This window comes from Salarias fasciatus, chromosome 19, assembly GCF_902148845.1.
Source record: "Salarias fasciatus chromosome 19, fSalaFa1.1, whole genome shotgun sequence".
Taxonomy (NCBI): Eukaryota; Metazoa; Chordata; class Actinopteri; order Blenniiformes; family Blenniidae; genus Salarias; species Salarias fasciatus.
In genome coordinates, this window is record NC_043763.1 from 735578 (window position 1) to 759277 (window position 23700).

At 54.7% G+C, this 23700-nt stretch overlaps 2 protein-coding genes across 3 annotated transcripts in view; one reads left to right on the forward strand and one right to left on the reverse strand.

The window, feature by feature from the left end:
* fancm (FA complementation group M) overlaps nt 1-14202 on the forward strand; it is a 61055-nt gene extending 46853 nt beyond the window's left edge. Inside the window, exons 14-25 of the mRNA XM_030117425.1 lie at nt 5771-6901; nt 7025-7838; nt 7911-7996; nt 9129-9188; nt 9950-10069; nt 11568-11727; nt 12155-12261; nt 12331-12845; nt 12925-13024; nt 13098-13395; nt 13594-13888; nt 13991-14202. Of these exons, the coding sequence (XP_029973285.1) occupies nt 5771-6901; nt 7025-7838; nt 7911-7996; nt 9129-9188; nt 9950-10069; nt 11568-11727; nt 12155-12261; nt 12331-12845; nt 12925-13024; nt 13098-13395; nt 13594-13888; nt 13991-14111 (3807 nt within the window). The 3' untranslated portion in view covers nt 14112-14202. The remainder of the gene's footprint in view (nt 1-5770; nt 6902-7024; nt 7839-7910; nt 7997-9128; nt 9189-9949; nt 10070-11567; nt 11728-12154; nt 12262-12330; nt 12846-12924; nt 13025-13097; nt 13396-13593; nt 13889-13990) is intronic.
* A 2011-nt stretch (nt 14203-16213) lies between these two features.
* On the reverse strand, nt 16214-23301 carry slc25a29l (solute carrier family 25 member 29-like). 2 transcript variants are annotated; one of them, XM_030116987.1, is made up of 5 exons: nt 22986-23301; nt 22709-22802; nt 21598-21641; nt 19375-19458; nt 16214-17284 (listed from the first exon to the last, which is right to left on the reverse strand). In XM_030116987.1, the coding sequence occupies exons 2-5, from the start codon at nt 22740-22742 to the stop codon at nt 16529-16531; spliced, it is 918 nt and encodes a 305-aa protein (XP_029972847.1). In that variant the 5' UTR covers nt 22743-22802; nt 22986-23301; the 3' UTR covers nt 16214-16528. The 2 variants fall into 2 exon arrangements, with proteins under 2 accessions (XP_029972847.1, XP_029972846.1); XM_030116986.1 differs by having other exon boundaries at nt 22709-23301.
* Nucleotides 23302-23700: the final 399 nt, after the last annotated feature.

Genomic DNA, 23700 nt, shown 5'->3' on the forward strand with positions numbered 1-23700 from the left:
TAATGCGGATGGAGATTATTTTGAAGGTGGTGTTTTATTTTGAAATGTCAGAAATAAAACGTTACAATCAAATTCCGGGAATTTTTGGGTAACCCCTCGTACCTTACTGTACCATACCTTACTCTACCATACGTTACTGTACCATATCTTACTGGGATTACAGTCAGGTAGGCACCAATCCAAGTCGGCCCTGGCCAACTCGGCACCGCCTCCGGGATACAGTCAAGTCGGCATCAAAGCCAAGTCGGCCTCACGGGGGGGCTCTCAAGTGGCCAAGTTGGTCGGTGCCGACTTGACTGTAAGCTGCTTACCAACTCGGCCAAAAGCCTCTGATTCTTTTAATGACGATGCGGCTGCGGCGCGACGATTTGCACAGTTTTTTTTTCGTGCTGGCTGCGCCACTTCTCCTCACGTAGCAGGCAGGAGACTGGAGGACAAACTGTGTGATTATGGTGACTGACAGGTTAGAGGTGGAGAATGTACCTGGAGCTTCATGTTTGACATCTTGTTTGAACCGAGTAGCTTAGCTACGAGCGCGCAGCGCGAGCGGCTGTCTGGTCAGGTGACCAGATGGGAGCATACCTATTAGGGCTGAACGATATGGGCAAAATTTCATATCTCGATATCCATGCCAGATATCTCGATATCGATACGATATATTACAATGGATTCAGTGAAAGTTAAGCATTTTTCAGAAAAATAAAAACATACAGGGCATGAAATTCGTCACAATTTTAACAGGCCCTCCAAATTTTTTCAGCAGGTCCTCAGAAAATTTTAACTGGTCCTCACAAGTTTTAACAGGTCCTTAATTTTCAATTTTGTAAAATGCTGATCAAAAACAGGATCCAACAATATTTTTTAAATTAAACTGCTGTATTTTGTTGTGCTTGTTTAGTTCTGTTTATATCTATTTGCTGCTCTGTGTCTGGGATGGGAGATCTTCTTATGCTATATGGCCCACCCCAAGTTGCAAATTTATAAAATGATTTTTATTTATTTTGGTGCAGGTATGCATGTTGCTAATTGCTGATTGAAGCATCCCAGCTTTGACTAGTTCCTTTGGTGGTGGCGGCACATTAACCCTAGAATCCAAACCAGCACAAACCACATTTCATATCATGTGGTTGCACCCAATTGAAACAAAGTATTTTACCTAAGATCCTGCTGATGGCTGTGAATGTTAGTGTAGATTCTGATTCTATTCAGTTCTTAATCTGACCAGGTTTTGTCTCTGTATGTATCAGACCCTGGAGGACCTCTCTCACTGATGTTCATTGATGTTGTTCTGCAGCTGTGATTGCCTCATTCAGGAGTGGAGAACTGTAGTATCGCAGTAAATCATTAACTGTTTTGGCAGATTTGCATATTTACAGTTACTACTGTTTACACCCACTGCTGTCATTGTGTTCTGAAGTATTTGTTGTTTGGAGTTCACAGCAGCGCCTGAATCAAACAGTACCTCCTTCAATCCAGCAGAGGGCGCATTGTGGTTGTTAGATGCACAGTGCAGCGTGAAGCACAGAGAAGAAGAATGCAAAAATGGAATCCCAGAGTTACGAGGCCTGTTGGTTCTGATTGATTCGTTAAAAGAGAAGCAACGCAATTTCATGATTAAAAAAAAAGCCAACAGGCGGTAAGGACCTACTTATATGGCACCTAAACCGGCGGAGATTTGATCTCAATTGGTCCCCGCCGCCATTTTATAGGGAATTTCGCGCCCTGATAATACAAAAGGATGTAAAAAAATGCAGTTTTTTTATGAGAACTCACTGCCACTACCACCAGGTTCGTTTGTGCAGACTCTGCAGCCGCCCTCTCTTCAGCTCTCATGTTGTTTTGCTCACTCTCCGCCTGTAGCACATGTGAGTGTGGTCTCCGTCTCCCTCCTGCCTCCCTCTGATGTTTCTCATTGGCTGCCATCAGCTGTCAAGCAGTAAACGAGGTTTGTGGTTGGCTGGCCTGACCTGTGCACGGGCGAGCTGACATGCAGGGCAAGCAGGGGAAATCTTGATATCGTCGATTTTGAGAAACTAATGTCCTGAATGTTCATATCCCGATATCGATATGATAACGATATATCGTTCAACCCTAATACCTATGTTCCCCGGGTCCTATGTTCCCCGCTTTGTATGGACCGGGGAACATAAAACCCTTTCTCTAAATAAGGGTCCTATGCTCCCCGCCGTGCACTGAAAGTATCTGCTTTACAGCGCAGAACCTGCAGTGGCGCATGGAAGCGCTCACGCGTCACCTCCAGGTATAGAGAATTACTGTAGGCTGCTGTCAGTTTACAGCTAAATTATAATGACATAAATGGTGTGAAAAATAAATAAACTAATGTAATAAATCTCAACACAACAGTGAACACGGTAGTTGACAGCAGGAGCTGCAGCGTTTCCAGAGGGGCCAATTACAGATTCAGGTAAAATATTATATCCTCCTTCAAAGCACAGCAAACCATGTATTTTTCGTTTCCAAAAATTATTTTTTGAACGAACATATTTTCTGAATAAATCCCTTTGTCCTGTGGAGCCTGCAGTCCCAGAATCAAATGAGCAGGGTGAGGACGGACAGTGTGGGGAGGGGTCCGTCCTGGTGCGCAGCCGGGGAGACTTATTTTACTAATTTTAATATGTTCTTGATTGTTATTGACGGTTAATAATACAACTATTTTGTGTGTGTTGGCGTGTGTGTGCGTGTTTATCAGGGAAATGAGGCGGAGTGTGAGTGAGAGGTGACGCTGCTGAAATGCGCACCGTAAAAATTAAATAAATTTTAAAACCTGATTTGAGGCATTAATAAAAAAGACATGAGGCATTAAAAGGTTTGCTGATACTCCTGGCTTAATATTTTGTTTATTTATCTCAATTTCTAATACATTAGATTACAGAAAAACAGCCTGTTGTGCTCCTGCGCAAAAACACAGCAGAATGTATGCTGGTCTGGCTGAGCGCTGCGGCCTTTGGAGGGGGGGGAAGAATGCTGGCAGTTCTAGTGTTAATCATTTTACTTCTAGTGTTAATCATTATTTCCCTCCATTCCGATACTGACGTTCATCTGCACTACAGGAATAAGTGGAGAGCTCATTCCCTCAGGTCATTCATTCATTTCGGCATCTCCGTCAGCGTGACCCCCCCCCCCCCCCCCCCCCCCCCCCCCCCCCCCTCTCTGTGAGGACTGTGATGAGCCTGTCATAAAAATTAGGTTCTGCAGTACGGAGGAGGGAAACATAGTAAAATGTCTTAGAATCTGACCTCCGCATTTGATAATCAGACAGCTTATTCATGTGTGTGTTTTTCTGTTTTGTGTTTGTTTGCTTTTTTCTTTTGAGCGAATTGTGTGACAAACACAAGCTGCTTATTTAAATCACTAAATATCTTAAATCATTATTTTTGTCCACAGATTGGATAGATAGTTTACACCAGGATAAAAACACGTTTAGCTGTGATTAGGAAAAGTTTCATTATACGTCCGCTCTGCCTGCTCTGAAGGCACAGACTCCTCCAATTTTTATTAATTAAATTATTAGAAAATTTTTATCTAATATTTTATTATATTTTACTGTTGTTTACATCAACTAGGTTGGTGCAAATGCAAATCTGCGCTCTCGCAGCGGCAAAAAACAAACAACAAAAAAACCTACATCCGAGTGCATCGTCAAAAAACTGCAAATCGACGCGCCGCAGCCGCATCGTGATTAAAAAAAAACAGAGGCTTTTGGCCCCGCCCCGCCCCTGGTTGTACTGATGACCGTGTCTCAGTGCAGTGATTCATGTCTCCCAGAATAACATCTGTGGAGATGGACTGAAGTCTCTGGGTGGCCTGATGGACGAGTCCACAGTACGTTTTGTCCCTGGCCTTTGGATGGAAGTGAAGAATCAGCAGTAAAGTGTGTGAGGTGCGCTAGCGCTGGTAGACGTACAAACACAGCCATACCTGTTGACTTGCCTGTTGCTGTCGCACCTCCAGACCCCTGTTCCTGTCAGTCAGACAGCTTTCAGTGTCCTTGAAGTCCTGACGGAGCGGCCTCGGACTTCAGCTGTAGTTTTTGATCTTTAACAGTGGATATCCCAGAATCAGTTAGTGTCTTCGACAGGGATGAAATCCAGCAGCTCGTCCAGTCCTTCACTGCCAGGATGGTTCACATTCAGGGGAAGTCCACAAGTCCTGGAAGACACACCTGTTATCTTCAGAGCTGGATCAGGAACGGTTCCAGAGTCCCACTGTTCTCTCATGACAGCAGGCTTCCTCTGCTTCCAGCAAGTTCTCCAGCTCACACTGACGGCCACGAGTCTCTGTCAGACCAGAACCACAGCCAGGGGGTTCTGGAAGGTTTGATCCAGACCAGAACCACAGCCAGGGGGTTCTGGAAGGTTTGGTCCAGACCAGAACCACAGCCAGGGGGTTCTGGAAGGTTTGGTCCAGACCAGAACCACAGTTGGGGGATTCTGGAAGGTTTGATCCAGGTTTGATCCGGACCAGAACCACAGTCGGGGGGTTCTGGAAGGTTTGGTCCGGACCAGAACCACATTTCCTCAGCAGCCTGGACATGTATACAGTCAAGAGTTTATTTATCATAGACTCTGTTGTCAGTTTGTTCTGATAGTCTGGAGCTTAGAGGCAAGGAGAGAGAGGGAGACAGAGGTGTGTGTGTGTGTGTGTGTGTGTGTGTGTGTGTGTGTGTGTGTGTGTGTGTGTGTGTGTGTGTGTGTGTGTGTGTGTGTGTGTGTGTGTGTGTGTGTGTGTGTGTGTGTGTGTGTGTGTGGTTACACAACCCTTCTGAGAAGTGTTACATAAGAGCAGGAAGCTGAAGTGTGTCAGGCTGATGACCCAGATCAGAGCTTCACAGTTCCACCACTTCACCACCGCACACACACTCTCAGCTTGTCTTCTGGAGTGTGTGTGTGTGTGTGTGTGTGTGTGTGTGTGTGTGTGTGTGTGTGTGTGTGTGCTGAAAATGGAATGCCTGTCAGTTGTGGGTGTGTGCTGCTGCAGTGTGACTCCTGATCGGTGATCTGTCCTGTCAGCCTCTGCCACATTCAGCTTCTCACTGCTCAGCTGGACTCAAACCCCAGAACCTCACAGAACCTCACAGAACCTCACAGAACCTCACAGAACCTCACAGAACCTCACAGAACCTCACAGTGGGTCTGTGAGAACCAGAACTCTGCTCACCTCAGTGTGCTGGTGTAAAATGATGCTGTGATGCTGCTGATGTCCACCAGGTGGCAGCAAATACCTACTGTCTCCATGTCTTCAATGTACGCAGTATTACAAGTTTGCATTTCAGTAATTAGACTGAATGCTGGAGTTACAAAAAGACACGAGGCTAACTGCTTAGGACAGGGTTAACTGGTTAGGACAGGGTTAACTGGTTAGGACAGGGTTCACTGCTTAGGACAGGGTTCACTGGTTAGGACAGGGTTAACTGGTTAGGACAGGGTTAACTGGTTAGGACAGGGTTAGCTGTTTAGGGTCAGGTTATCTGGACAGGACACAGTTAACTGGTTAAGACACAGGGCATTAGTGGTGATGACAGTTATTTGGTTAGGACAGGATTAGCTGGTTAGGACAGGATTAGCTGGTTAGGACAGGATTAGCTGGTTAGGACAGGGTTGGATGATTAGGATACATTTAACTGTTTAGGACCACCGTGTCCTAACCAGTTAACTGGTTAGGACACGGGTTTAGCTTCGTAGGACGTAGTTCGTGCAGGATGGTATGAAATAAATAAATGATGCTGACCCCCGGCGTCTTGTGCTTCCAGGGGGATTGTGGGTACGAACAGGACCTGCTTCCCTACCTCCCCCACGGACATGCAGGCCAGCCACCTCACAGGGAAACCAGGAGCTCAGACCGCCGTCTGAAGAGACCTGGAGGTCCTCGCTCCTCTGCTCTGCAGGGTCCTAACAAGGACACGGAGGCTGGATCAGACTGTCCACTGACCAAGAAGAAACAGGCGTCCACAGAGGACCGCCATGAGGACTCCACCCTTCCTCCCCTCCCTGAGGAGTCTCGTCTCTTCCCACCAGACCAACTCTGTTCACTTTCTCAGTTTGAGATTCGCTGTGTCTCAGAGGACCGTCCAGGAGCCTCAGAGGACCGTCCGGGGGTCTCAGAGGACCGTCCGGGGGTCTCAGAGGACCGTCCAGGAGCCTCAGAGGACCGTCCAGGAGCCTCAGAGGACCGTCCAGGAGCCTCAGAGGACCGTCCGGGGGTCTCAGAGGACCGTCCGGGGGTCTCAGAGGACCGTCCGGGGGTCTCAGAGGACCGTCCGGGGGTCTCAGAGGACCGTCCAGGAGCCTCAGAGGACCGTCCGGGGGTCTCAGAGGACCGTCCGGGGGTCTCAGAGGACCGTCCGGGGGTCTCAGAGGACCGTCCAGGAGCCTCAGAGGACCGTCCGGGGGTCTCAGAGGACCGTCCGGGGGTCTCAGAGGACCGTCCGGGGGTCTCAGAGGAAGATGTTGAACTGGAGGCAATGTTCTACGTCCATAAGTGGGCCTGGACTCGTCCCTGCTCCCCTGTGAAGTTCCTCTCAGTGCAGAGTGAAGGTCTGAAAGCCATCCTGGAGGACGTGGCTGGCCTCCTGTCTCGCTGTCCCCCGTCCCCGCCCCATGAGGTGGACGCTGCTCCTTGTCCTCACAGGCCTGCTGAGCTTTTGGTCAGCTTTAACCTAGTGGAGGACGTGGAGGAAGAAGACTGGAAAGACGGAGAGTCCAGCAGGTCTTCGGCGAGGACGCCTCCTGTCCAGGAGGACGGCGCCGTGAGACGAGCGGCTGCCAGCCCCAGCTGGGAGGACATCTTTGAGGACGAAGAACCACACTCCGTGAAGGACGCGAGAGATGAAGAGGAGCTCCAGGGCCTGAGTGAGGGTCCGACCAGCTGCGAGGAGCTGGAGGTCCTGGAGGGGGGAGGGGAGGTCCTGGAGGGGGGAGGGGAGGTCCTGGAGGGGGGAGAGGAGGTCCTGGAGGGGGGAGGGGAGGTCCTGGAGGGGGGAGGGGAGGTCCTGGAGGGTCTCCAGTCTGCAGTGGACCTGGAGGAGAGCGCCGACCTGTTCAGTGATGATGAGGCCTTCATGCAGGTGGCTTTTTCAGGCGGCGGTCGTCCTGGAAGCGGCGTGTCTCCCAGAGTGTCTCCTGGAAGAGACGTGTCTCCCAGAGTGTCTCCTGGAAGAGACGTGTCTCCCAGAGTGTCTCCTGGAACAGACGTGTCTCCCAGAGTGTCTCCTGGAACAGACGTGTCTCCCAGAGTGTCTCCTGGAACAGACGTGTCTCCCAGAGTGTCTCCTGGAACAGACGTGTCTCCCAGAGTGTCTCCTGGAACAGACGTGTCTCCCAGAGTGTCTCCTGGAACAGACGTGTCTCCCAGAGTGTCTCCTGGTGCCCAGAGCCCAGCCGGGAGGTCCGTCTCCCAAACGCCCCCCTCAGACGGCCGTCCAGCAGGGGGCGCTCGCCGCCCCCCTGCTGGACCTCCTGAAGGCTGCTCTGAGCAGAGCGCCGCTCCTCCGTCGCTCAGCTGCTCCCATCACCTCTTCCCTGTGACCTTTGACCTGGGCTACACACTGGAGGACTCTGAGGAGGAGGCCCAGACCGTCTGTGTCCGGCAGAACCCTGAAGACGTCTCCAGGAAGTCCTCCACCCCCCGCAGCAGGTGGAGCTCTGCGCTGGTGTCTCCACCCGTGCGGTGGCAGCAGGACGCCGTTCCCTCTCCCATCACGGCCTCAGGAGGAGGACGGGCGCCGGCCGGTCCGGGACCGTCCAGCTGGACGCAGGGACCGGGACCGGGACCGGGACCGGGACCGGTGCAGGCCAGCTGTCAGCTCCAGAACAAACAGGGTGAGTTTGACGGCTGTGAAGTTGTGGGAGGTGGAGCGCCTCCGCCTCTGTTCTGACAGAGTCTGTCCTCAGAGAGCAGCGACAGCGAGGACGACGGAGTCCTCCACCACAGAAGAAGAGCCCGGCGCAGGACCAACCCTCTGTCGTCTCCAGGACAGGTGAGACCGTCTGCAGCGGCCAATCACAGCCTGTCCACCGGGGAACCGCTCCGGGGGGTGTGTGTGTGTGTGTGTGTGTGTGTGTGTTCTCGTATTTCTATCCTTGTCGGGGCCAAATGTCCCCACAAGGACAGCAAAACGTGGAACAACGTGCCTTGTGGGGACCTTTTTCCGGTCCTAAGTAGGAGAAACAGTGTTTTCTTGACCATGTTGTTGTTACTGAAAAAAGTAAAAGGTCAAAAACATTTCTTCAGGGTTAGGCTTTGTTGTGGTGTGGGTTAGGGTTAGGGTAAGGGTCAGGGTTAGGGGCTAGACATGAATGGGAGTCAATGGACGGTCCCCACAAGGATAGAAATACAAGACTGTGTGTGTGTGTGTGTGTGTGTGTGTGTGTGTGTGTGTGTGTGAAGTGTCAGCCTTTCTGTGTTTGCATAAAAAAATAGAGTTGAGTCATTTCTAGAAAAACCACAGACCATCCATCCATCCATCACCCATCCATCATCCATCCATCACCCATCCATCATCCATCCATCATCCATCCATCACCCATCCATCACCCATCCATCACCCATCCATCACCCATCCATCACCCATCCATCATCCATCCATCATCCATCCATCACCCATCCATCCATCCATCCATCACGCATCCATCATCCATCCATCACGCATCCATCATCCATCCATCATCATCCATCCATCATTCATCATCCCTCCATCCATCCTTCCATCATCCATCCATCCATCCATCATACATCATTGTCCATCCATCCATCATCCATCTGTCCATCCATCCGTCGTCCATCATCCATCCATCATCCATCCGTCCATCCATCATCCATCCCATCATCCATCCGTCCATCCATCTGTCATCATCCATCTGTCCTTCCATCATCCATCCGTCCATCCACCCATCCATCCATCCATTATCCATCTGTCCATCCATCATCCATCCATCCATCATCCATCCATCCATCTTCCATCCATCCATCCATCATCCATCCATCCATCCATCATCCATCCATCCATCATCCATCCATCCATCTGTCCTTCCATCATCCATCCGTCCATCTATCCATCCATCCATGTTGGTCGTCATGGTAACCCTTCAGATGTGCTGTCCTCCTCTCAGGTCTCTGAGTCCAACTCTCCGCTGGTCCAGAACAGGAAGCGTCCTGCAGTCCTCAACACTGTGAGACATCTTTACGTCTCCACGTCTCGGTCGGGCTTTCAGTCTTTCTTCAGTCTTGCTTCAGTCTCTTCTGTCTTTCTTTCTTTCTTCAGTCTCTTCTGTCTTTCTTTCTTTCTTCAGTCTCTTCTTTCTTTCAGTCTTTCTTCAGTCTCTTCTGTCTTTCTTTCTTTCTTCAGTCTCTTCTGTCTTTCTTTCTTTCTTCAGTCTCTTCTTTCTTTCAGTCTTTCTTCAGTCTCTTCTGTCTTTCTTTCTTTCTTCAGTCTCTTCTTTCTTTCAGTCTTTCTTCAGTCTCTTCTGTCTTTCTTTCTTTCTTCAGTCTCTTCTGTCTTTCTTTCTTTCTTCAGTCTCTTCTGTCTTTCTTTCTTTCTTCAGTCTCTTCTTTCAGTCTTTCTTCAGTCTCTTCTGTCTTTCTTTCTTTCTTCAGTCTCTTCTGTCTTTCTTTCTTTCTTCAGTCTCTTCTTTCTTTCAGTCTTTCTTCAGTCTCTTCTGTCTTTCTTTCTTTCTTCAGTCTCTTCTGTCTTTCTTTCTTTCTTCAGTCTCTTCTGTCTTTCTTTCTTTCTTCAGTCTCTTCTTTCAGTCTTTCTTCAGTCTCTTCTCTCTTTCTTTCTTTTTTCAGTCTCTTCTCTCTTTCTTTCTTTCTTCAGTCTCTTCTTTCCTTCTGTCTTTCTTCAGTCTCTTCTTGCTGGACACGTTGTTTCTCGCTGTGTTCTGACTGGCCGTGAAGACGCTGTGGGACTGGACTGGTGTCTTCTGTCTTCCAGTCTGATGAAACAGAGGCTGAGGACGTTTCTGAGGAGGATTTCCAGACTGAGTCTAAATCCCTGAGCAGAGGCGGAGCCCAGCGAGCCAAGAGGCAGCGAGTCCACCAGGCCGGCAGGACGGTGAGTCCAGCAGCCACCTGTCCTCCTGTCCTCAGACCATTTAGCATTGAGCGGAAGCAGATGATCTTCTTCACAAGAGGAACAGTTCATTTCAGATTCATGCTTCTGGAATGTTTTACTGCAGAAGATATACATATTGACCAAAAGAGTCTCTGGATGTGAGCACAGCGGTCCAGCTGATTGACGGCAGTCCAGCTGATTGACGGCAGTCCAGCTGATTGACGGCAGTCCAGCTGATTGACGGCGGTCCAGCTGATTGACGGCGGTCCAGCTGATTGACAGCAGTCCAGCTGATTGACGGCAGTCCAGCTGATTGACGGCGGTCCAGCTGATTGACAGCAGTCCAGCTGATTGACGGCGGTCCAGCTGATTGACGGCGGTCCAGCTGATTGACAGCAGTCCAGCTGATTGACGGCAGTCCAGCTGATTCTCATCCAGGAGTGGCAAGACCACACAACCATCGAGGTTTCCTGGCATTGAAAGACAAACTGGTTCTGTTTCTGAAGAACCCCAGCTTCAGCTTCAGCTTCAGCTTCCTCACTAACAGGTCCATGTAACTTCTGAAAGAAAGACCGTCATCGAGTCTCATGCCTGAGTGTTTATAATGAGCCACAGACTCAGTTGGACTCTGAGCAGAAAACATACGACAGAAACTTTCTTTTGTTAGGAAAGAGCAGTTTTGCATGTAGATATAGCCTCGGGCCCAATAGTTGCGCCTGAATAGAAGCAGACTGCAGGTCTGCAAACACCTGAGTGACAGATGTTTCATGACGGTATCGTCGGCGTAAAGATGTGCCGATGCATCAACCTCGTTCATATAAATAGCAAAAAGCCTGGGTCCTGAAACAGAACCTTGTGGCATGCCATTTCGTTGTTGTTTAAGAACCTAGAATAGAGGCCATTTGACAGGATGAGAGAGGGAGCCGGAGAACCGCCCAGCAGCACGGCCTGACATCCGGTGTTAGAAATAAAAAGTGAGGACGATATATTTTGGCTCCTACAATATCGTCCAACGCCGTAGCTGCAGCAGTCACACGCTGCGGTGTTTCCTGAAGTCAGCCTGCAGGACAGAGGACATATTTATGGTAAAATCCATGGCGCTGACCACGGTGCTGATATAGCCAATCAGCAGTGGTGGAGGTAGAACATCAGCATCACCAGTAAATGATAAATCCATGGAGCTGTCCACGGCGCTGAAACGCCCGGTCCGCTGGCTCTGCTCTAAAGACAGTCCTCTGGGTTGATTCCGTGCTGAATGGGACGATCTCCAGGTTGAATTCCCAGCTGAGCCGTCAGAAGCGACCTGTGGCTGGAGCTCTGAGCGTCCAGCTGCTTCCTGCTGCTTCCTGCTGCTTCCTGCTGCTTCCTGCTGCTTCCTGCTGCTTCCTGCTGCTTCAGGCCAGACAGGGACCGGGCTTCGCATGGACGTGTCCTGTCAAGCTATTCTTTCTGTTTGGACCCGCGGGCCACAGGTTTCACCCCCTCACTCCTCCGTCAGCTCGGTGCAGGTGGAGCAGGCCGTCACTTCCTGGATGAGGAGGCGGAGCTGTCTGAGGACGGAGCCGAGGTGTCCTCTGATGAAGAGGACGGACGAGAGCAGGACCGAGACCTGCACAGCTTCGTCATGGACAACACACACCTGTCTGAAGGCCTGGACGGTAGGACGCTCTGTGTGTGTGTGTGTGTGTGTGTGTGTGTGTGTGTGTTCTTGTATTTCTATCCTTGTCGGGGCCAAATGTCCCCACAAGGATAGCAAAACGTGGAACGACGTGCCTTGTGGGGACCTTTTTCCGGTCCTAAGTAGGAGAAACAGTGTTTTCTTGACCATGTTGTTGTTACTGGAAACAGTAAAAGGTCAAAAACATTTCTTTAGGGTTAGGCTTTGTTGTGGTGTGGGTTAGGGTTAGGGTAAGGGTCAGGGTTAGGGGCTAGACATGAATGGGAGTCAATGGACGGTCCCCACAAGGATAGAAATACAAGACTGAGCGTGTGTGTGTGTGTGTGTGTGTGTGTGTGCGTGTGTGTGTGCGCGTGCCTGCGTGCGTGCGTGTGTGTTGTCTTATGTCCTCCTGTCCCCTCTGTCAGACTCTCAGATGCAGGAGGTCTACCTGAAATCCATCAGGAGTCCTGCAGTCCGAGGACACCTCAAAATGTCCTACAGGCAGCGTCCCAGCGTGGACGTCTTCTCTCAGGTAACCACCGTCCCTGATGGCCCAGCCGCTGAGAGCAGTGGACCAGTGGACTCAGCGGTGTCCCCTCAGGTCCCCGAGCTGGACGAGACATACGCAGAGGACAGCTTTGTGGTGGGCAGCGACGTGGAGGAGGCCGCCAGCAGCGAGGAGGACGCTCCACAGGACGTCCTGCCCGAGGAGTCCCACCCGGACGGGGGGCGGCGCTACGTCACCCGGCGCCGACTCCGCTGGCTCAACACCCGACCTCCACCTGCTCCTGCAGGGCCCGGCCGCAAGAGACACACCCGGCTCCTCCAGGTCCAGGACTCCAGCGAGGACGAGGCAGGGGGAGGGGCCGGAGGGGGAGGGGCCAGCGGTTCAGGAGGGGGAGGGGCCGGTGGTACCGGAGGGGGAGGGGCCAGCGGGGCAGGGGGGGGAGGGGCCGGTGGTACCGGAGGGGGAGGGGCCAGCGGGGCAGGGGGGGGAGGGGTAGGCGGGGGACGGTCAGCAGCAGCAGAGTCCAGCAGGCGGCTCCAGACCCCCAGATCCTCCCTGCAGACCGAAGCCGAGAGACGCTGGGAGGAGGACAGTCCCCTCAGAGACAGGTGAAGACACTTCCTGTTCTGGGCCTCATTACCACCAGCAGACGTCTCAGCTCGGACTCTGTCGTCTGTCCTCCTCCAGGTGTCTCCAGAGGACAGAAAACCTACATTTTGTCAGGGACCAGCTGGACTTTGTGGAACCAGACAAGCCTTCCATCTCAAAGGAGGACCTGGACCTGCAGGTAAATCCAGACCAGGTTCTAGAGAGGACATGGATCCTCCTGCAGAGTGTCTACTTGCTGTGTCTCCATACAGGACCCCCCCGGTCCCGGTCCCGGTCCCGGTCCGGTCCGCATCCTGGTGGACAGCCGCTGCCTCGGTGGCGGAGCCGACCTGCTGACCAGCCTGCGGCGGCAGCACGGCGCCACCGTGCACGTGTGCTCGCTGGACGGCGCTTACTTCATCGTGAGCACCCGCATGGCGGCAGACAGGTTGAGCCGGGCGGAACTGGCGGCGCCGCAGAACCGGAGGCGGCTGGCGGAGAGGCTGGGCGGCCTGCTGGGGCTGTTCGAGCGCGTCTGTCTGATCGTGGAGACGGAACGCCGCGGGACAGGTGAGTCTGAGCGGCGGCCTGAGGGCGGCGGCGGCTTGAGGACGGCGGCTTTGACCTGAGGGCGGCGGCAGCCTGATGGCGGCGGCGGCCTGATGGCGGCGGCGGCCCGATGGCTGCGGCGGCCTGATGGCGGCGGCGGCCCGATGGCGGCGGCGGCCCGAGGGCGGCAGTAGCTCACCCGTCCGGTCTGTGGTTCAGGCGACGGTTCCCGGCCCTTCCGGCGGACGCAGCACTACGACGCCACGTTGGCGGCGCTGGTGCGTTCGGGCGTCCGCCTGCTGTGGAGCGGCGGGACGGAGGACAGCGCCGCCCTGCTGGCCGACTTGGCGCGGTTGGAGCAGCGTAAAGGTCGGGGCATCACGGCGCCGCTGGAGGTCAGAGGTCAGCGGCGGCTGCAGGCCCTGCGGTGGCTCGGCGGCCTGCCCCCCCTCCACCAGGCCCACGCTCTGCAGCTCTGCCACAACCTGCGCTCCATCGCTCAGCTGCTGGACAGGTACCGGTCTGTCCCCTCCTCCTGTCCCTGCCTGTCCTGCTCTCACCCCAGCTCTCCCGTCCCCGTCCTCCCTGTCCCCCGTCCCCCGTCCTCTGTCCCCAGCTCTGTGGACAGCCTCCAGGGCTCGGGCTGTATGAGTGGCAGCAGGGCGGAGCAGCTGTTCTCCTTCCTGCGGTACAGCTGTGACTCTTTGGTCCTGAGCAGCTCCACATCTGGACACTGAGGACCGGACGTCTCATTGTCCACCGCAGGACCAACGTATCGTCAACTTTTGATTTTTAATGGACATTTTGTTAATAAACATTTGACTGATGTGTCCTTGTGTCATTGGAAGCGTCAGCTGATCAAACAGCTGATCCAGCTGCTTTAAGGATCCTCCAGCTGCTTTAAGGATCCTCCAGCTGTTTTAAGGATCCTCCAGCTGTTTTAAGGATCCTCCAGCTGCTTTAAGGATCCTCCAGCTGTTTAATGATCCTCCAGCTGTTTGATTGGTGGTGTTTTAATGTACGGAGGTAAAAAGTCCTGCTTCTTCTCCTGTTGTGTCCTGGCGACGCCACTAGAGGGCGGCGTGTCTCCTGGCAGCAGGTTTCAGCAAACACTGATGTGCCTCAGTGCAGGATGTTGAACATCAGTAACTGACAGGACTCACCAGGGACCCTCCAGTTACCAGAGACAGGGGGACGCTTGTCCCTTCTCACTCTGTTCTTCTTTTAGGGAACATTTTACCTCTTCAGTAGGGATGAGAATCGAGAACCGATTCTTTTGTAGAACCGGTTCCCAGTGACTCGATTCCAAGGACTTGTTTGTCTCCTTGCAGGTGTTGTGCCAAGGTACTTACCCCGATAGAAAGTGTCTCCCCTGAAATAATTTGTGCCCCCCTGTAACTTAGGGAAGAAGTCAGCCAGTCCTTTGAAACTCTCCAATATCATCACTCTTGAACAGAAATGATCACAAAATAAATTTCATTATAGTAGTTCATGATTTGACCATTCTCCACGGGGGGTACAGATTTTTGCAGGCTAAATAAGGTCGGGTCCTCACGTTTTTCATGGGTACACGCTTTTATTTTGAAAGTGTGGATAGAACTTCCGGATGATTGTAAATAGCAGTAAGAGGCTAATCTAAGAAAAATTATCCCAAATACCAATCAAAAGTCAACGTATGAGCATGGCATGAAGAGAGAGAGCAACACTGATGAAGACTACTGACTCTGTCAGATCAGTTTCTTAAGGCGCTACACAGTGTGATGAAGAACTACAGGTGAAAAAGTAAGTATTCCAAACAACGGACCTGTTTTGATATACTATGCACAATTAAAATAGCACTGGGAAACGGTAACACTCACTACACCCATACTACAATCTGAATGGTAGCACTTGTCACAGTTTAGCGTGGAGTTCCATCCCACCAACAGGGGACACACTTTCTATCGGGGGCAAGTACCTTGGCACAACACCAGACCGGACACGCACCGCATCCAGTGTGAGCCCGGAGAAAGTTGGTTCTGAGGTTCTGAGCGTGTGTGTGAGTGTGTGTGTGTGTGTGTGTACAGTATCATGTTGGTGATAAAACTACAGACACTTAATGTTAATTTTCCATTGTAGAGAAGTTGAAAAGGAGGCTGCTGTTAGGAGGGGGAGGGGTCACTCAGGAGGGGGAGGGGTCACTCAGTAGCGGAACCGGTCCTGAATGAAATGAATGAAGAGGCGACTCTTAAAGCAGTTCTTTAATATCATTCCTGACATTTGAACTGAGGCTCTGACCCGAGCGTCTTGATGCAGAACATTCTGAACATGAACTCGTCTCCTGAATAGACGCTTCTCCAGTTGTGTAGTTGTCGCTGCACAGCTCTGGGTACCAGGACGAAGAAACATGAACAGAACAGTTCTCCCTCCAGTTCCTCCGCCACGTAACAGTCCCCTCCACGGAGAACACCCCGAGTCGCCACAGTCTGCTTCCCCGAGTGCTCTCCAGCTCCAGCTCCAATGTTAAAACCAAACATTTTTCTAACTTCTTAGGAAAGTCTGTTCCGTCCTGAAGACGACAAGCAGAGACAACCATGTAGAGAGATCAGAGGAGAACACACACCGGCTGAGTGTGTGGCGCCCCCCCTCCCAGGCGCCCCCCCTCAGGCGCCCCCAGAGCTCCTCCCTGTGTAACCGTTCCCAATGTAACGAGCATCCAGGACTGGAGCTGAGAGGCTGAACATCCCACAGAGATGTACCCCCCTCCCCTCCAGTAACCACCCCTCCCCTCCCCTCCCCTCCAGTACCCCCCCTCCCCTCCCCTCCCCTCCAGTACCCCCTAGTACCCCCCCGAGTGACCTTCACCTCAATATGTACAAACAGCCAGATCTATGTACAGACGCAACTTCAATCCAAAAATATATTACTTAAATAGACAGTAGGAGCACTGCGGCGAGGGACACGTCCACACAGAGGACACAGGGTCTAAACATAAGGTCCGCTGGCCAGAACCTGCCGCCACAGGGTGGGATGGGGCCTGCAGAGCCCGGGACGGACTCGATGTTCCGGAACGTCTTCGGCTGCAGCAGCCCTCCAGAGAAACACCTGCTGCTCAGTCCTTCTTTAAAACGGCGCCACGGCGAAGCGCTTCCCCGTCTGCGGCCGGACCGGCGGCTCACAGGCTCTGCAGCGCCGGCGCCGGCTGCACGGCCGCCGGCTCCGGGTCCCGCAGGCCGCACTCCTCGCCGTCGCGCATGTACAGCAGGAAGAGCGTGACGGTGGCGAAGGTGGTGGCGTTGACGGGGAAGGCCCGCAGCAGCGTGGAGGTCAGCCCCCGGGTGAACACCCTCCACCCCTCCTTCCGAAGGCTCTGGCGGACGCAGTCGGCGATGCCGCTGTACTGGTTGACTCCGCCCACGCCGTCGGCCTGCAGGCGGGACTTGATGACGTCCACGGGGTAGGTGGACAGCCAGGAGGCGATGCCCGACGTGCCGCCGGCGAACAGCAGCTTGGGGATCATGTAGGGGTCTTCGGGCTCGCAGCCCAGCGAGCGCGTCAGCACGTCGTACGTCAGGAAGTAGACGCCGAAGCCGGGGGTCTCCCGCAGCAGCGTGGTCACCATGCCGCGGTTGATCCCGCGCACTCCCTCGCGGCGGTAGATCCTCACCAGGCAGTCCAGGGAGTTCTTGTACAGCTTCCTCTTGGACTTCTTCTCCCCGGTTCCCTGCATCTGCATGCGGGTCTTGGCCAGCTCCATCGGGCAGCAGATGACGCACTGGATGGCGCCGGCCGACGCTCCGGCCAGGAACTGGTTCAGAGGCGTGTCGCTGCCCAGCTTCCGCATGGCGTTGCCCTGCACGCCGAACACGATGGCGTTGATGAAGGTCAGGCCCATCATGGGGGAGCCGATGCCTTTGTACAGGCCGAGTCCCTGCAGAGAGAGAGAGGTCAGGGTCAGGTCCAGGTCCAGGTCCAGGTCCAGCAGCACCCTGCCTCTCCTGAGCCTCACTACCGGCTGTGGATCGGCGGCCATCTTGACCGCAGAGACCTGCTGCTCTGAGCAGAGCGGGTCGGCGGCTGACTGGCTCTGAGGACCGGCCCACCCCACAACCACACAACTCCAACACACTCACTGTTCAAACCAGGTTCTGACCTTTAATTCTACACCATCAGAACAACTGCTGGGTAGACATCAACTGGACCGGCACCCGTCACAAACTCCAGGCCTGGTGTGTTTGGCCTCAGATAAAGAACCCTAACCCTATGACCTGGACCGGTGGAGTGTGCAAGATCATTGTACTTATTTATGGCACTTCCAATAGAGGTGCCAGGAAAACTACTGAGGGAACGGGTCAGACTGAGGGAACGGGTCAGACTGAGGGAACGGGTCAGACTGAGGGAACGGGTCAGACTGAGGGAACGGGTCAGACTGAGGGAACGGGTCAGACTGAGGGAACGGGTCAGACTGAGGGAACGGGTCAGACGCCTATCGAGACGCCACCAGTGAGACATGCAACACTGCAGCCTGCGGCGAGACGGCGGAGGGCTCTGCCGTGCCAAACGAGGAACCACACCTGTCTGTAGGACAACAACGACTGGGGATTTCATTTATTTTGAGGAACTACGTCAGAAATATGATTTGGATCCATAAGATTTTTTTTCGATATTTACAGATCTGCGACTTTCCAAAAAAAAAAAATTAGAAGAAGTTCGGTTTAAACAGTTTTCACGTTGTTTATAGAACAAAGTAGAACAATCTCCTCACCCAGAAGGCTTTTCTGATCCGAACAGTGGTCCAGGAGAAACTTAGATCCAAAGTCGAGCTGCAGACATCCGTGTACTGTTAGCTAATGGGGCATGTGTGGCGCCGGCTCCCAAACGGCTTTAATCGTCCAAAAACTCCTCAGTTTCACCAACATGTCCTCCTGGTCCCTCAGCCTCTCCTCCTCCACAGCCCGGGGTCACAAAATACCTGCTGTTGGTTTTACAGATCTCTGAAGTGACCAGGATGTAAACTGAAGCACATTCACCAAGAGACACAGTAGGGGGCGCTGTGCACCCAAGTTGTTGGTCACCACCCGCTCCGAAGAAGAAGAAGATCTCTGGAGTGCAAACATCTATTAAAGCCGTTTGGGAGCCGGCGCCACACATGCCCCATTAGCTCACAGTACACGGATGTCTGCAGCTCCACTTTGGATCCAAGTTCCTCCCGAAGCACTGTTCGGATCAGAAAAGCCTTCTGGGTGAGGAGATTGTTCCACTTCGTTCTATAAGCAACGTGAAAACTGTGTAAACCGAACTTATCCTTTAAGACTTGTGGATTTAATGAAAATTCAAGAATAATTCAAATATTTGTGGATGAGTATGAATATCAAAAGTCCAAAAAAGTCCATTGGGAAATTATACAAAACTGTTATTTACAACAATAAGAATTCCACAGACAAAGCTGGGGGAAATCTCAGAAGAAGTATGGTTACAACTCTGGGAAAACGAATCTTTAACAAGTTCAGTATCATGACGGGACTGATATTCCATCACACCAAGCCAGACAGCCACATGGAGCGGTTCACAGGCCTCCTGCTGGAGGGGGACCAACGCTTTCTGCAGATTGTTATCATTTATTTTGGGCTTGTCTAAAGCTGGGAAAATGTTGGAAGGAGGTGAAAGAATTCTCCAAAGCTTTGGGTATTGTGATGGATTTTTCTTTCATTTGATTGTACCTGGAAAACTCCCTGATGTGGATGTGAAAGGGAAGCTTACCTGGTGAGAATAATCATGGCTGCAGGTAAGAAAGCGGTAAGGTGCGGGCTACAGCGGGACCGCCACCATGAAACCCATTCAGAGTGTTGTCAACTTTATTCCTGATTGGTCCCGTCAGGAGAAGAAGACCCTCCCTCTGCTATAAACCCTCCCTCCTGCAGTCGCAGAGCCTGCCGTCTTTATTTAGCCCTGGGGGACTTGCCGGGTCCTGCTGGGACAGCAGGAACCCGACTCTCACAGTGTGTGCGGCGCTCGACTCACAGACTCCTGCCGGACGATGGACTGGAAGCAGTGGAACGTCCCGCGGTACAGAGGCCTGTCCACATTCTGCACCTGGAGCCTCACCTGCAAGACAAGACTCAGGGCTTAGCGCCTACACACTCCGACAGGAGACACAGGCTGGAGACACACACACTCCGACAGGAGACACTCCGACAGGAGACACAGGCTGGAGACACACACACTCCGACAGGAGACACAGGCTGGAGACACACACACTCCGACAGGACACAGGCTGGAGACACACACAGGGTGGACACACAGGACAGAGGACAGTCTGCAACCAGACCAGAGACCGCCAGACCAGAAGCAGTTTTGTAAGTGTAAAAAACCTAAAAGTAGCCATGTTTGAAAGCCCAGTTCTCCAGGGTCCTCATTTAACTACCACACACACACACACACACACACACACACACACACCTCGTTTCATGCAGACAGAACCAGAAGCAGACGTTCTGCCGGCGTGTGAAAGGTTGTACCAGGAGCTGAGAGCTGGACCAGGTTCTGCAGGGAGCCGGTTCTCAAACAGCAGCTGGTCTACTGAATGAGAACATGGAGCGGCTTCTGAGGAGGATCTCTGGTTCTGTCAGAGGTTCTACCCAGTTCTGAGGGTTCTCTCCCTGCCGGTTCCACTCTGGTTCCTCTACTGGTCCTCTGACCAGGCGCTTCTCCTGTTGGTGGTTCTCCAACATGGACTGTACCCCTCCAGGTTCTCTGTTCCACGTCTGACCAGACCATCGGAGGGAAATACGAAATGAATATTCATAAAGAGGCGTTCTGCAGGAAATCACCCTGAACGTTCCGGAGCCTGGACAGAAGAACCAGAGGGACTCGTCCACGTCTTCGCTCGTAACTGGTTTACACACATTCTGAATAATTCCTAGGACAGAACTTGGACCTGTGGCTGAACGAGGCCCCTGGTCTTACAGCTGGACCGAGTTCACCAGGCTCTTCTGGTCCTGAAGGTTCCAACAGCGGAGAGGACACCAGAGGACACCAGAGACGTCAGACATGTCTTCAGCGTGAGACGTCTCCAGACGTGAAGAACGGACACGAGGTGAGAGAAGAAAGTCCTTGACCGTCCTCACTGGTTCCCCTCCCGGGGACAGGGGGCTTCTTTCCCTCGCTCATCCACAACACAGTGACACTGCTGCCCCTGCCCCTGAGCAAGGCGGAGGCAACCACCAGGTCCAACATGGTCGTCTCTTCAGGGACACGCCACTCTCAGCCTCCACAGTGGGAAAAACCCCTCGTTCCACCGGCCCACCGCTCTGCAGCCACAGGGGGGCGCTGCAGCCACAGGGGGGCGCTGCAGCCACAGGGGGGCTCTACAGCCACAGGGGGGCTCTACAGCCACAGGGGGGCGCTGCAGCCACAGGGGGGCTCTACAGCCACAGGGGGGCTCTACAGCCACAGGGGGGCTCTACAGCCACAGGGGGGCGCTGCAGCCACAGGGGGGCGCTGCAGCCACAGGGGGGCTCTACAGCCACAGGGGGGCTCTGCAGCCACAGGGGGGCTCTACAGCCACAGGGGGGCTCTACAGCCACAGGGGGGCGCTGCAGCCGCAGGGGGGCTCTGCAGCCACAGGGGGGCTCTACAGCCACAGGGGGGCTCTACAGCCACAGGGGGGCTCTACAGCCACAGGGGGGCGCTGCGCTGCAGCCACAGGGGGGCTCTGCAGCCACAGGGGGGCTCTACAGCCACAGGGGGGCTCTGCAGCCACAGGGGGGCTCTACAGCCACAGGGGGGCTCTGCAGCCACAGGGGGGCTCTGCAGCCACAGGGGGGCTCTACAGCCACAGGGGGGCGCTGCAGCCACAGGGGGGCTCTGCAGCCACAGGGGGGCTCTACAGCCACAGGGGGGCGCTGCAGCCACAGGGGGGCTCTGCAGCCACAGGGGGGCTCTACAGCCACAGGGGGGCTCTGCAGCCACAGGGGGGCTCTACAGCCACAGGGGGGCGCTGCAGCCGCAGGGGGGCTCTACAGCCACAGGGGGGCGCTGCAGCCGCAGGGGGGCTCTACAGCCGCAGGGGGGCTCTGCAGCCGCAGGGGGGCTCTGCAGCCGCAGGGGGGCTCTGCAGCCACAGGGGGGCGCGGCGCTGCAGCCACAGGGGGGCGCTGCAGCCACAGGGGGGCGCTGCAGCCACCTCAACGGCCCGGACTGTCCCGCAGCTGGACCGTCTTCACTGGACAGCAGGAGTCTTACCTTCACGGTGTCAAACGGGTGTCCCACCAGCACACCAGCAGCACCTGGGGACAGCGGGGACAGGGTGAGACTGCTGGACGGCAGAGGAGCAAGGCATCGACCGTCTGGCGTCACTCCGCAAACACACAGCCTGGATGGCCTTGACACACACACACGCGCACACACGCACACGCACACACACGCGCACACACGCACACGCACACACGCACGCACGCACGCACGCACGCACACACACACCCCCCCCAGCGGTTCGGTGTGTGACCCCAGCCTGGCTTTGTGAGCTGCAGGACAGCAGGACAGACCCAGACCTAACGTCTCCGGTGTCTCAGCTCGTCCATCGGTCCTGGTGAGACTGAGACCAGCCGGACCTTCACACCCGTTACTGATGAACCTGACCAGATCAGAACTCAGTCCAGGTCCCTGAAGCCCTCTGATGGGTCAGGTTCAGGCTGCATGTTGAGAAAACTACAACTCTGTCATCAAGACCAGGAAGCAGAGGCTCTCAAGAGTCTTCACAAGTCCAGCCAGGGTCCGGCCAGGGTCCAGTCCAGTCCAGTCCAGTCAGAGTCCGGCCGGAGCCCGGCCAGAGTCCAGTCCAGTCAGAGTCCGGCCAGGGTCCAGTTAGAGTCCAGTTAGAGTCCAGTTAGAGTCCAGTTAGAGTCCACTATGAACCCTGAGAAAAAGCAGCCTGAATGAACGGAGACAAACAGATGAAATCTACATCGGAGCAGTGTGTGTAGAGTGTGTGTAGAGTGTGTGTCCTTCGCCAAACAGCTGGCTCCTTTCCCAGCAGCTCTCTAGAGACCAGATCCTCCGGGGGACCAGATCCTCCAGGGGACCAGATCCTCCAGGGGACCAGATCCTCCGGGGGACCAGATCCTCCAGGGGACCAGATCCTCCAGGGGACCAGATCCTCCAGGGGACCAGATCCTCCGGGGGACCAGATCCTCCGGGTTCTCTGTCCAGGTGTCCTGAGGTGTTGTCCTGCAGGATGTCACCGTGTCCTGAGCTCCGGGACTTTCCGGTCCCTCCGGGGAACCGTCTGGGCTCCTGCCGGTGTGCCGGTGAGCCCGGAGCTCGGCTAAGCTATGCGGCTAGCCGCGACACTCACCCCCGATACAGCCGGCGGCGAAGTCCAGCGCCATGCTCCTCCCGGTACCGGCCTCCCGCCCCCCGGCTCCTGCTCCCGGTGTCCTGCTCCCGGTGTCCTGCTCCCGGTGTTCTGCTCCCGGTGTCCTGCTCCCGGTGTTCTGCTCCCGGTGTCCTGCTCCCGGTGTCCTGCTCCCGGTGTTCTGCTCCCGGTGTCCTGCTCCCGGTGTCCTGCTCCCGGTGTCCTGCTCCCGGTGTCCTGCTCCCGGTGTTCTGCTCCCGGTGTCCTGCTCCCGGTGTTCTGCTCCCGGTTGCCGGTTCGCTTCTCCTGCTGCCGGTGTCCTCGTGCTGTGAACTCCCGGAGAACCTCAACACAAACCTTTCTATTCCTGTCGCTGTTCACACACACACACACACACACACTCACACACACTCTGCCCTTTTTAAAGCGTCCAATCCGCTGAGCGGCCAGCGGACACCTCCCTCAGCGGCCCCACGCCCCCCGCCGCCATTGGCTGATCCGCGGGGGGGGGGGGGGGGGAGTCTGTCTCCAGAATCAACAGCCTTATCACTGGGACCCTGCAGCCTGCGGGGTCACGACCCCCAGGAACCCCAGGACCCTGCAGCCGGCGGGGTCACGACCCCCAGAACCCTGCAGAACCCTGCAGCCGGCGGGGTCACGACCCCCAGGAACTCCAGGACCCTGCAGCCGGCGGGGTCACGACCCCCAGAACCCTGCAGAACCCTGCAGCCGGCGGGGTCACGACCCCCAGAACCCTGCAGCCCGGGGGGGTCACGACCCCCAGGACCCTGCAGGACCCTGCAGCGGGGGGGTCACGACCCCCAGGACCCTGCAGCCCGGGGGGGTCACGACCCCCAGGACCCTGCAGGACCCTGCAGCGGGGGGGTCACGACCCCCAGGACCCTGCAGGACCCTGCAGCGGGGGGGTCACGACCCCCAGGACCCTGCAGGACCCTGCAGCGGGGGGGTCAGATGGTTTTTCCTCCTCTTGA